This window comes from Rhineura floridana, chromosome 17 (genome assembly GCF_030035675.1).
Source record: "Rhineura floridana isolate rRhiFlo1 chromosome 17, rRhiFlo1.hap2, whole genome shotgun sequence".
In the NCBI taxonomy this organism is placed as follows: domain Eukaryota; kingdom Metazoa; phylum Chordata; class Lepidosauria; order Squamata; family Rhineuridae; genus Rhineura; species Rhineura floridana.
In genome coordinates this window covers 15,801,258-15,813,524 of record NC_084496.1, presented here as the reverse complement: position 1 = coordinate 15,813,524, position 12,267 = coordinate 15,801,258, and the positions used below count along the sequence as shown (strand labels likewise).

General features: G+C 41.8%; 1 protein-coding gene across 4 annotated transcripts; it reads left to right on the top strand.

Moving 5' to 3' along the window:
- The first annotated feature begins 3,548 nt into the window (after positions 1-3,548).
- AIMP2 (aminoacyl tRNA synthetase complex interacting multifunctional protein 2) lies at positions 3,549-12,235 on the top strand. 4 transcript variants are annotated; one of them, XM_061600117.1, is made up of 4 exons: positions 3,551-3,677; positions 8,461-8,667; positions 9,992-10,223; positions 11,703-12,235. In XM_061600117.1, exons 1-4 carry the CDS (start codon positions 3,663-3,665, stop codon positions 12,083-12,085), a joined length of 837 nt encoding a protein of 278 aa, XP_061456101.1. In that variant the 5' UTR covers positions 3,551-3,662; the 3' UTR covers positions 12,086-12,235. The 4 variants fall into 4 exon arrangements, with proteins under 4 accessions (XP_061456102.1, XP_061456103.1, XP_061456101.1 ...); XM_061600116.1 differs by having other exon boundaries at positions 3,551-3,815; XM_061600118.1 differs by lacking the exon at positions 8,461-8,667 and having other exon boundaries at positions 3,549-3,815.
- The last annotated feature ends 32 nt before the right edge of the window (positions 12,236-12,267 follow it).

Here is a 12,267-nt window from a genome sequence, read left to right as displayed (position 1 = left end):
AGTTTCAGTTCTCATATGGTCTCAGAAAGTGTGAATCTGATAGATTTGGCTTTAAATGAGAACTGAATCTAATTTCTCCCACATCCCTATATTGGATACAATTACAACCCAACAACAAGGGTTCCCAAACTGTAGTCTGTGGACCACCAATGATCCATGCACTTCATTCAAGTGGTCCACAGCATCTATTCAGCATCATCTTGAGTACTGCGTCCAGTTCTGGACACCACATTTTAGGAAGGATGAGGTCAAGCTGGAAAGGGTTCAGAGAAGGGCAACAAGGATGATCAGGGGACTGAAAACAAGAGACAATGAGAAGAGACAATGAACTAGGCATGTTTAGCCTTGAATTACGCCTGGCGCCAATGTTAATATCATTTCGGCACCAGGTTAAAACGTTCCTCTTCTCCCAGGCATTTTAATTAATTATGTTAATCATTTTTAATAATTTAATCATTCAACATTATAACATCTTTGTATTTTATACTTTATGCTTTTAGTATTTAGAATATCAGTATTTTTAACGTTAGTATTTGTGAGTGTTCTAATTCTATATGTGTTTTAATTGTATATTGATGTATTTATTCTGTTGTGAACCGCCCAGAGAGCTTTGGCTATGGGGCGGTATAGAAATTTAATAATAATAATAATAATGAGAAGAGAAGACTGATGGGGCATATGATAGCACTCTTCAAGTACAGTACTTGAAAGGTTGTCACACAGAGGAGGGCCAGGATCTCTTCTTGATCATCCCAGAGAGCAGAACACTAAATAATGTGCTCAGCTTACAGGAAGCCAGATTTCAGCTAAACATCAGGAAGAACTTACTAACTGTTAGACTCAGCAATACAACAATGGAACCAATTACCTAGGGTGGTGGTGGGCTGTCCAAAAGTAGAGGCGTTCAAGAGGCAGCTGGACAGCCACCTGTCAGGTATGCTTTAATTTGGATTCCTGCATTGAGCAGGGGGTTGGATTCAATGGCCTTATAGGCCCCTTCCAACTCTACAGTTTTGTGATTCTATGTCTGCATTAAATATTCATATTGATTTTACTTGTATTTTTATTGCTTTTTATTTTTTATATTGCATTTCATTGTGTTACAATCTAAATCCTATGAAATGCAAATTGTAATAAATAAAATACAGTATAAGAAATAAAAGAAACAATAAAAATACAATTTTAAAAAATCATACCGTATCTAGCACAGCACATTACAATTCCTGCAAAGGCAGAAAAATCATTAAGTGGTTCATCAAAACCTTTAGCAATTTTAAATAACTAAATAAATAAAGAAGAAGTTCTTTGCTGCCTCTATTGCGTCAGCAGAGTGCTGTCCCAGGAGGTTGTTCCAAGTGGTCCGAAGCCTGGTCGGTCCAGTTGCTCAGGAACCCTTGGAACAGTCCAAGGCCTCCTGTGACAAATTAGCAAAGCACTTTGCTGACAAAATCGAACATTTACGGAGCTCGATCCCGTACGCCGTGGATGCAGTGAGTGAATCAGAGCTGGCCAGTTGCAAGCCAGTCAAGTGGGATCGGTTTCGGCCTCTCCCTTCTGAGGATGTGGACAAGGTGCTCTCGACTGTGAAGCCTACCACCTGTATTGGATCCCCAGGTTTTGAATAACTTTCGCCCAATTTCGAACTTACCATTCTTGGGCAAGGTCATTGAGCGAGTGGTGGCTAATCAGTTGTCGACACACTTGGATGAAACGGATTATTTGGATCCATACCAATCGGGTTTCAGGACTGGACATGGAACTGAAACAGCCTTGGTCGCTCTGGTTGATGATATGAGGAGGGCATTAGATAGGGGAGAATTCACCTTTCTTGTCCTCCTCGATCTTTCAGTGGCTTTTGATACTGTTGACCACAGTATCCTTCTACATCACCTGGAGGGATTGGGAATAGGAGGCACTGTATTACGGTGGTTCCATTCCTTTCTCTCTGATAGGCATCAACAGGTAGCATTGGGAGAGGAGGTTTCAGACCCTTGGCCTCTCAATTGTGGTGTGCCACAGGGCTCTATCCTCTCTCCCATGCTATTTAATATGAAGCCGCTGGGGACAATCATTAGGAGATTTGGGCTGCAGTGTCACCAATATGCGGATGACACTCAGCTCTATCTCTCGTTTAAATCTTCGCCAGAGTTGGCTGTGGAGACCATGTCCAAGTGCCTGGAATCCGTGAGTGGATGGATGGGAAGGAACAGGTTGAAGTTGAATCCCGATAAGACTGAGGTGCTGCTTGTGGGAGATAAGGGAAGGTTGGGAGATGTTGACCTGATGTTCAATGGGGTAAGATTGCCCCTAAAGGACCAGGTCCGCAGCCTTGGGGTTGTTCTTGATTCCAGGCTGTCCATGGAAGCTCAGATTTCGGCAGTGAGCCGGGCAGCCTGGTATCAATTACACCTCATTCGTAGGCTGCAACCCTACCTCCCTGCTCATCAGCTCCCACTGGTAGTACATGCCCTGGTCACCTCTCGTTTAGACTACTGTAATGCGCTCTACGTGGGGTTACCCTTGAAAACGGTCCGGAAATTACAACTTATACAAAATGCTGCGGCTCGACTACTTATAAATTGTCGCTGCCGGGAACACATCACTCCAGTGTTATTCGATCTTCACTGGCTTCCAGTTATTTTCCGGGCTCAATTCAAGGTGTTGGTACTAACCTTTAAATCCCTACACAGTTTCGGACCAGTTTACCTGATGGAGCGCCTCCAGCGCCACCAACTATGCCACCCGACAAGATCAGCCACTCAGGGCCTTCTCTCAGTCCCACCAACTAAAACGACTAGGTTGGTGGGGACTAGAGAGAGGGCATTTTCAGTGGCGGCCTCCACTCTCTGGAACTCCCTCCCGTACGATCTTCGGCATGCCCCTTCCCTGAATGTATTCCGCAAAGCCTTGAAGACCTGGCTTTTCAGACAGGCCTTTGGGACTTCCGGGGAGGGTTAATTTTCAGGACTAATTGCCTATTACTCCGAACTGTTATCATTCCTATTTATAGTTTCCTTGTTATATTGTATTTTATGTGTATGTTATTGTGCTGCATTTACTGCAACTGATTTGTACGTCGCCTAGAGTGGCCATTGGCCAGATAGGCAACACATAAATTAAATTATTATTATTATTATTATTATTATGAAACTGCCAAGTCAACCCAGACTGTCATTTTAGAGTGCCTAACTCTACCCTATTTTTCACTAAAACTTCCTAATGCAAAAGCTTATGGAAACTATGTCACAAAGAGAAGAGTAGAGCAACACCTGCTGTTGAGCCCAACGTATGATAACAATTCCGTCCGGCAGCGAGTATACTTAACCTCAACAAGTAACCTCTTGTTGACCCTGCGTATCACTCTACAACATTTCATATCTCTACAGTTTACTGTTTAGGCCGCTGGCATCAGATTTGTAATCTTCTCGACTAACGAAGTCAAAGGCCGTGTGTGTCAGGCAGAGAAGCACCGCCTTTTTCCCAGGTGGGAGCCTATGGAACCTAAGGTATCACTCGTGTTGGCCAATAAGATGCTAGTCGGGTGGGGATGGCTGGATGGGACGGGAGACCTTCCTCCAATAGGAGCTGGGCAGTGGGCGGTGCGAGTGCTGGTGCTCGTGCCAGCCAGCCACTGACGAGGAGACGCTGGCCGATCCGCCACGATGCCCATGTACAAGGTGAGGCCCTTTCATGGGGGGCCTGGCGCGGCGGTGTTGGCCGAGCACCTCCCCACCTGCATGTACCTGGTGCGGAATATACACCAAAATCCTCAGGGCGGCTCCTCCTCTTCTTGCTCCTCTTCGCCGCCTCACCAGGTAGGAACGAGGCGGCCAGGTTCGAGGCGGCCAGGTTCGGGGCGGCTGGGTCAGGCGCTCCTTCCCCGGCCGAAGTGGGAGGAGAGCGGCCTCCCTTTATAACCACGCGGTTTGGCTCTAAGCCCAACTTGGCCGGGCCAAGGCGAGGCGCTCTCATTTTAAGCGCTTTCGCTCTCCTATCGGCGGGGCGGTTTTGAGGCAGATTTTTTCTTCAAGCCCGGACATAGTCTTATTGTTTGCTTTCGGACTTCGAAGGCAGACGTGGCAGCTGGAATACCCCTTTGTGTGAAGGTTCACATCCACGCTACACATGTAAAGCGTATTTAAACTACATGGCTTCCCTCAAGGAATCCTGGGAACTGTAGTTTTTTTAGGGTGCAGGGAATGGTAGCTCTGAAGGGTAAACTACAGTTCGCAGGATTCTCTGGTCTTCAGTTTGCTTCATGCTTTGGGTTCAGAGTGGGGGGGAGAATTGAGGGGCTGGGCAAAACTAGCCTATCTAATTTGTTCTAAAGTAGGAGGTAGCCTCCGTTCAGTCTGGCTCCCCAGCCTTTTTTGGCGGGTGTATTCTGCATCATGTCGTTGACACAGTAATAGTAAGTTTGTGGTGGATTTATACTGGACTAGCCACGCAACGTTCTACTTTATTAGTTGTTTTGTGATGCTTCCCCAGTGTGACCTCGTTATTGCCTTTTGGTGCAACAAAAGTAGGACCTCTCCCCAACTTTATGAATGTCAACGCCCAACATTATGAATGTATAAAAAGTTACAGGATTTTAATGGGAAATTGTGGGATATGCACCAATGGAAAATAAAGCATTATGTCTGTCCTGAAACATTTGTAGGTGCAAACGGTATTGAAAGTGAGGTTGCTTATAATTGCCCCTATGCCATCATGAGAACAAATCATCATGAATGCACAATAAAAAAAGGAAACCTGAAGAGGCCTCATTGTTAAATTTTAGGTGGAATGTAAAAAAAAATCTGTTCACCCAGGTATTTGAGTCTTGAAAGATATTGTTCTTGACAACTTTAAAATTATTTAGCTGAGAGAATATTTGATTGTTTTAAAAAAAATCAAAATATTTGCATCACTTTGTTTACAACCTTGAGCTCCTTTGGGATGAAGGGCAGGATAAAAATCATAACAATAATAACTCCTCCTCTGTAGGAATTATTAACTGCTGTTTGAGAGGTTACAATGCTTGGGGCTTTTTAGTTTAGGAAGAAAGGTGAATAAATTATACAAAATGTGGAGAAAGCGGCTACTGTGAAGTTGTTGTTATTAATTAAATCTATATCCCACCCTTCCTCCCAGTAGGAGCCTGGGGTGGCAAACTAAAACACTATAAAACAAAATACATTAAAATACATTGAAACAAAATATATTTAAAAACATCTATTTAAAAAAGCTTAAAAAACATCTTAAAAAGCAATTCCAACACAAACACAGACTGGGATAAGGTCTCTTTTTAAAAGACTTGTTGAAAGAGGAAGGATTTTCTCCCTCTTTCATAATACCACAATCTGGGGTCATACAATTAAGCTGGGGGAGATTCAAGGCAGACAAAAGGAAGGATTTGTAAACACAGTGCACAGTTAAACTGTGGAATTGACTACTAGAAGTCATGGTCACCAAGTTAGACTGCTTTAGAATCATGGAAAAGTAGAGTTAGAAGAGGCCTGTAAGGCCATTAAGTCCAACCTGCTGCTCAATGCAGGAATCCAAGTTAAAACATATCCTACAGGTCACTGTCCAACTGGCTCTTGAATGCCTCCAGTGTTGGAGAGCTCTCCCCCCCCCCTGTAATTGGTTCCATTGTCATACCGCTGTAACATTTAGGAAGTTCTTCCTGACGTTCAGCCAAAACCTGGCCTCCTGAAACTTGAGCCCATTGTTCTGTGTCTGCACTCTGGGATGATCAAGAGATCCTGGCCCTCCTGTGTGTGACAGTCTTTCAAGTAGTTGAAGGGTGCTCTTGTGTCCCCCTCAGTCTTCTCTTAAGGCTCAAACATGCCCAGTTCTTTCAGTCTCTCCTCATAGGGCTTTGTTTCCAGTCCTCTGATCATCCTTGTTATCCTCCTCTGAACCTGTTCCAGTTTGCATCCTTCTTAAAACTGCAGTGTCCAGAACTGGATACGGTACTCAAGATGAGGCCTAACCAGTGCCGAATAGAGGGGAACTAGTACTTTACGCGGTTTGAAAACTATGCTTCTGTTAACGCAGCCTAAAATAGTGGCAGAAACATCAGGTTGCCCCCAACAAAGCTGTGAGTTGGTTCTCTCTCTTTCCTTCTATGCTTGCAAGTCCGACACCTTCAGTTGAACTTCTGATCAGTTTCTCTGATGGCAAAATACGAGTAAGCTTTCCCCAGCACCAGCTGGTCCCACAGAAGCAGGGTGGGTCATGGCCTGGATGTCGTTCTGCATCCCACTGAACAATGCTATGTTGTCTGTCCAATGAGCTCCATGGCCAAGCATAGCTTTGAATACTGACAATATAGTCAAGATCTTCTGGCCGTGAGAGTTCCTGTACTTTTGTTCTGATCTTTACGCCAAATAGATTGTCCACCATTTCCACTTGATAGAGTTGATTAGCTTTTGTACTTTCAGGGCTGTTTGGGTTGAAGAGTGGGATTGGAACTTCATATCTTATGTTATTGGGATCATAGATCCTGTATGGAACGACCAGACCTTCAACAGCATGCACAGCATGTCTTCGACCAAGCCTCAAGAGACTAATAATAGCTATATTACCTCCAGTATCAGAAGCAGTTTTTAAATTATAGGCTGCAGAAAGACTCAGATTGTTTTTGTCATGTGTTTGGGTTGTCTCTTGGCCTGCCTCCTTAACACTGAATTATGGCTCCATAAGGAGCCACAATTTGATGTAGGGTGCTTCATATCTTCTTGTTGAATTAGAATTCCACCTCTGATTCCCGGCTAGCTCAGTGCAGTTTGCTGTCTGACGTTGAGTAGAAAATAGGTACAACAAGTTGGGCAGTAAATTCAAGACAAATGAAGTAGAAAGTACTTCCTTCACAAGTAATTTTTGATTTGTAGGATTTGCTGTTATCAGATTGCTTTCAGAAGGGAGGTTAGACAAGTTCAAAGAGAAGAGGAAGTTTTTTCAATTGTTTTGATTGTAATGTTTACATGTTCACATGATTACATGTTCAGAAGCAGCCTACCACTGAATGCTGGTGTCTGAGTGATGACAGTGGAAGATTGCTGAGGTGGTCACACCCTTAAACAGCTTTAAAAGGGATTAGAGAAATCAGATGTAGCATTATTATTTATTCATTACTGAAAGCTGTACTTAAACTGAGAAATTTTTGATCCCTTCAAGGCCAAGCACAGCAGTCTGTATTCTGGGAAACTTGTACATGATCTATTCATATCCAAACTTTCTCTTACATTATGCTTCTGACTGGTTTTGGTAGCGAAGCCACCCTTGGAAAGTTGAATCAAATGTAAAACAGAAAGATAAGTTCTGTCATGAATCAACAGACTGGAAATATTCAGTTGGAACCTATAGCAAGAGCTGATCCCTGTAGTGCCATAAATCTGGTAACTTTTTAGTGCAATCTTGGTGAACCTCTTAAGGCAACTAATTTTGCTTGTTTTTAATGCAGCTCTGATTATAGTGATAAAGAGCGGCTGCTGTGTTTCCAGGAAATCTGCAGAATAGCACAAGTAGAATGTTTTAAGTTTTCTTTTTTAATATGTGTAATAAAGTTAAGTTTGATTAAAAAGTTACTTGAAAGTAATTATGTCTCCAGGAGTTGAGGCTTTTTCATGGTTGTAATTAGACTGAATATCCTACTGGGAGGAAGGGCAGGACATAAATCTAATAAATAAATAATTACAAGCTGAATATGCCAGTGGTGGGAAATGTCTGGCGCACAGACCTAATAAGGCCCACCAGGCCATTCAAAACAAACCAGATCCACATGTCAGTCACCAGACATTGTATGAGGTGATCTCTTATCTCAGATTTATTTTATTGGAAAGATTTATAGACTTACAAATCTCTCTAAGCAATGCATATATTAAAACTATCAGTAAAACACAACTAAAATCCACAGAAAGCACTAAGTACTAAAGGGATCTCTTTATTTCTGATCTTAGACTAAACACCATAGCACTAAGGTCAGAGATAAGTCTCTGCCCTGTCTTTAAAAGGCAGTAAGCAGAAAAATCAGCAGACACAAAAAGCTTTGTCTGCTATTTAAAAGGCAACTAGCACAGGTTTGTCTCCGATCTTAGTACTGTGGGCCTATAGCATTAAGATCAGAGATAAGCCTGTGCTTGCACCCATAGCTAAAACTTTGAATCACCTGATGTCTACTTGTCAAAATGGCCTGTAGAAAGTGGGCCAGTTCAAGATCCAGTCCTCTTAACTGGATCCAATTTCCCACCTCTGACCTATAATGAACCTTGGTATATTGGCAATAATCTCTTCTGTATGATGAAGAGTCCCACATTTGTAGATAGTGCTAGCATGGAGATTTGTAGAGTGTTAAAGCTACAGAATTGCTGTGCAAAAGGAGTTTGTAGCACACATCAAGAGACCCATGAAATACCAATCTGCTTCACACAATAATTAAACAGCTGAGTGAACATAAACTTAACTTTCATTTAGGATGAAGTTGATCCAGCACTTCAGGCACTTGAATCCCGACAGGAGGAGATTTTAAAACGCCTGTATGAATTGAAAGCTGCTGTGGATGGGCTTTCAAAGATGATCCAAACACCGGATGCAGACTTTGATGCAACAAACATAATCCAAGCAGATGAACACATTCCTTTAACTGCTAATGCTGCAGAGCTGGATAATTTACTTGGGAAGGCAAGTCCAGATTAACTGTCTCAACGCCACAGTTCCTCTAGGTTTCTGTGACAGCTAATAAGGTTATTATCATTCAGGCCAGCACTTAAAATGAATTCAGTGATGGGTGGGAGGAAAACAATTATTTTAAGACTCAGCTTAATTCAATGGCCTGACTCACACATAAGATTAAGTCATGGTTTGTTTAGGTTAACTGTGATTTACTTGGTCTGAACTCGCCCCAGCCATATGGCTTGTTTGCAGCCAACAAAGCAAGAATCCATGGGTTGAAGTTGGCTTACATATCTCTGCTTGTGTGTGTTTTTGTGCCCAAATCCTGGTTTGTTTCAGTGCTCCAGGTGTTTGCCTGGCTACAAAGGAGAGGGGCAAGCAGTTAAAAAAACAAAACCAACAACCAATGAAACGAGCTATGTTTTCCTTGTCTGAGATTGATCCTGGTTGTTGTAATCATGGTTTTTGAACCAAACAGTGCATTAGCGTTGTGTGCAAATGTGGCCAGTGTTTCAAAACATCAACAAAATGATTAAATAGTAACTGAATCCAGCCAAATACCTATATAGGAACATCTTGCAGGACTCTCAGCAAATTTGAAGCTAGTGTTAGAATTCATACCTGATTGGACAAAATTGGCTTTAAAGTGAGGGTAAAATTTTCAGTAAATTACAAATGAATCTAGTACCTTTCTTCACTCAGACTGATTTGTTTTTGTTTGCTGGTAACATTTGTTTGTCCAAGCATTTTATGGCTTTTAATATAATGTTTAGCTCAGGTTGCTAGTTACTGTAGGTGCTGGATTGTTTTCTTCTATATTATTGTTTCAGCAGTATTTACATGTTTTAAAAAAATATTAATAAAAATAATGAACATTGGCAGATTTGGAATGGAATTTCATTTCCTCTTCAGTTTTAGTAGTAAAGATGATGCAAAGTTAGTGCAGAAGCTAGCAGGTGTTAACAGTATTAACACAGTCATTGTGGTTTTGGAGACTCTTGAGTATCTGGGATGCTCCTAGTACCACAGGACATGTTTAATCCAATTACTCTTCCTTGTCCTCAGCTGATCCATTTGTGTGGGGTTGCCAATTGCAAAAGCCTTCCCTATAATTTCAGTGGTTTTGTGTCCTCCTCTCATGCAGATAATGAAGATGGGTAGAGGAAGTGTAGGAAGAGTAGTTCAGCTTTTCTTATCGTAAGGATTGTATTCCGTTCTGCATCTACATCTGTAGTTGCACTATAATTGTGTGTGTGTTCTGCCACACAAGAGTGGTATGAATTGATTGAAAGTCACTTTAACAACTTACTAATGATGGCTTATTTTCATACAGGACTATGGTGCTCTGAAGGATATTGTGATCAATGCAAACCCCTCTGCCCCTCCATTGTCACTGTTGATACTCCACAGCTTGCTGTGTGAGAGCTACAAGATATTATCAGCTGTTCATACACACTCTTCTGTAAAGAGTGTGCCAGAAAATCTCCTGAAATGCTTTGGTGAGCACCCTAAGAAGCAATCACGTCATGAATGCCAGCTGGGATTTACATTAATTTGGAAAGATGGTGAGTCTGCCACATTAGGAAAAGGGGCACAATTACTAACGTTAACAGTTAGCACAGTTTCTTGATGTTATACCCTTTACACAAAGTTATGAATGCAAATTAGTCCTAAAATGATATTAAATGTATATCTAGAGGCCTTGGCCATGAATAAATTTGTAAGTGGGAGGCTCAACAACCAGCTCTCCACAACATGGTCATGCTTTAGAGGGCATTTATAATTGTGAGAAGAGCTGTTATAGATCACGTACTTCTGGTGTCAATAATACACCTTTAAGCTAAGCAAGAAAATAAGATACGTTCCAAAATTTGAGACAGTTAATATTGTACTATAGATAATTAGCTTTCAAAACTTCTGACCTCAAGGAACCGTTTCACATGGATTTATCTAAGGAATAATCTTGCAGGAGATCTTGCAGGAGATCTGAAATGCATGCTTAGGTATCAGCTAATTATATCCATCCACCTGCACAAGGGGACATACGGTTTTCTCTTCTCCCCCATATCTGCTCCAGGTGGTCTCCCAAGCCTCCAGATTTTGGGAGCACCCAGGGGGAGAAGAGGAAGATGCCCTATTGCATGAACATTGCACAATGTTGGGTCTCATTTTTGGTTCACGCAGGTTGCTTGACAGGTCTATAGGAGCATATTGCAGAGATCAGTAATGGTAGGTGGACTCCTGAGTCTTTCATTCTTTGATCTTCAGGGAAACTCCTGAGAATTTTGAGTAACCCTACTTCCTAGGAATGCAGTTTAAAAATGCTGCTATAAAGCTTCTGTTATATAACCTACACAAAACAACTATAATAATGAAATTCACTTGCATCTGAAGAATTATAAAGCATCTTAATAACTCTTTTGAAAACAATATCCAAGGCTTGAGCCCATCTGATATTTGAGAAAAGGATTATTTGAAAAGCACTGGTATTCCTAGCCTAGACTTCTTTAATATTTGGAGCAATAAAATGAAGTCATGCCAACCTGGACTGCTTCTATTGTGTTACCTTAACTACCAGTGCTCTTTTAAGTTGCCCCTGGCATGTAGTGGTGTCCTTGGAAGAAGAAACCTAAAAGCAGTACTAGTAATTGCTTGTCTGTACATGCTGTCAACTTTTTTTAGAAAGCACATGTACCATTGCTATACTGCTATACCTTCTCAGCTAGAAATGACATCATAGGGCTATCCCAGTTGCCAGGCTTGGATTAGGAGGAATCTGACAAGCATCTGTCAGTGTGTGCATGCAGTTTGCTGTTCACTTTCCCTCCTGGGGACATTTCCTACCCACTGCAAACAAATGGTAGAATGGCTCACTATATACGTGTATTCTATAAAAGCTCAGTGTGTTATGTAGCAAATCTGGTTGGCAATTTATGAAGTAAATGGGACTTAATCCTAAATAAGTGAAATATTTAGAATGAAATGTATCTGTCCCTTCAAGTTGCCTGCTGTTCTTTCCTAATGTTGTGTTATGCTTGTTTCAGTGCCAAAACCCCAGATGAAGTTCAGCATTCAAACCATGTGTCCCATTGAAGGAGAGGGAAATATTGCTAGGTTTTTGTTCTCCTTACTTGGTCAGAAGCATAATGCAGTTACAGCAACTCTGATAGATAGCTGGGTAGATACAGCCATCTTCCAACTGCAAGAAGGGACCAATAAAGAAAAGGCAGCCGTTTTGCGATGCATGAATGCAGCCCTTGGCAAGACTTCCTGGTTGGTGGGAAATGAACTGACAGTAGCTGACATTGTAGCCTGGTGTGCACTTCAGCGGATGGGGAGCATCAATGCTGTTCCAGCCAATGTGCAAAAATGGTTCAAATCGTGTGAGAATTTGGCACCTTTTAACTCTGTTCTCAATCTGCTTTAAGTAAACTCACATTCTGTAGAAAGGGACACAGTTTAAGTATTTTCTATATCTTATGTGCTGTGAGCATGATAATGTCTCTGTGAATAAAATTTTAGAAGCCAACTGTCAACGGTCTTAGATCAATAAAATACATCCATTACCTCTTGTGTATATCCTTTAGTGCTTGGTTCCTCTTCTAGAAA

Coding starts and splice junctions, on each gene's coding strand:
- AIMP2 (XM_061600116.1), top strand. CDS start 3,663: ATGCCCATGTACAAGGTGAGGCCCTTTCATGGGGGGCCTGGCGCGGCG. Junction 3,816..8,460: donor CCTCTTCGCCGCCTCACCAG/GTAGGAACGAGG, acceptor ACTTTCATTTAG/GATGAAGTTGATCCAGCACT. Junction 8,668..9,991: donor TGGATAATTTACTTGGGAAG/GCAAGTCCAGAT, acceptor ATTTTCATACAG/GACTATGGTGCTCTGAAGGA.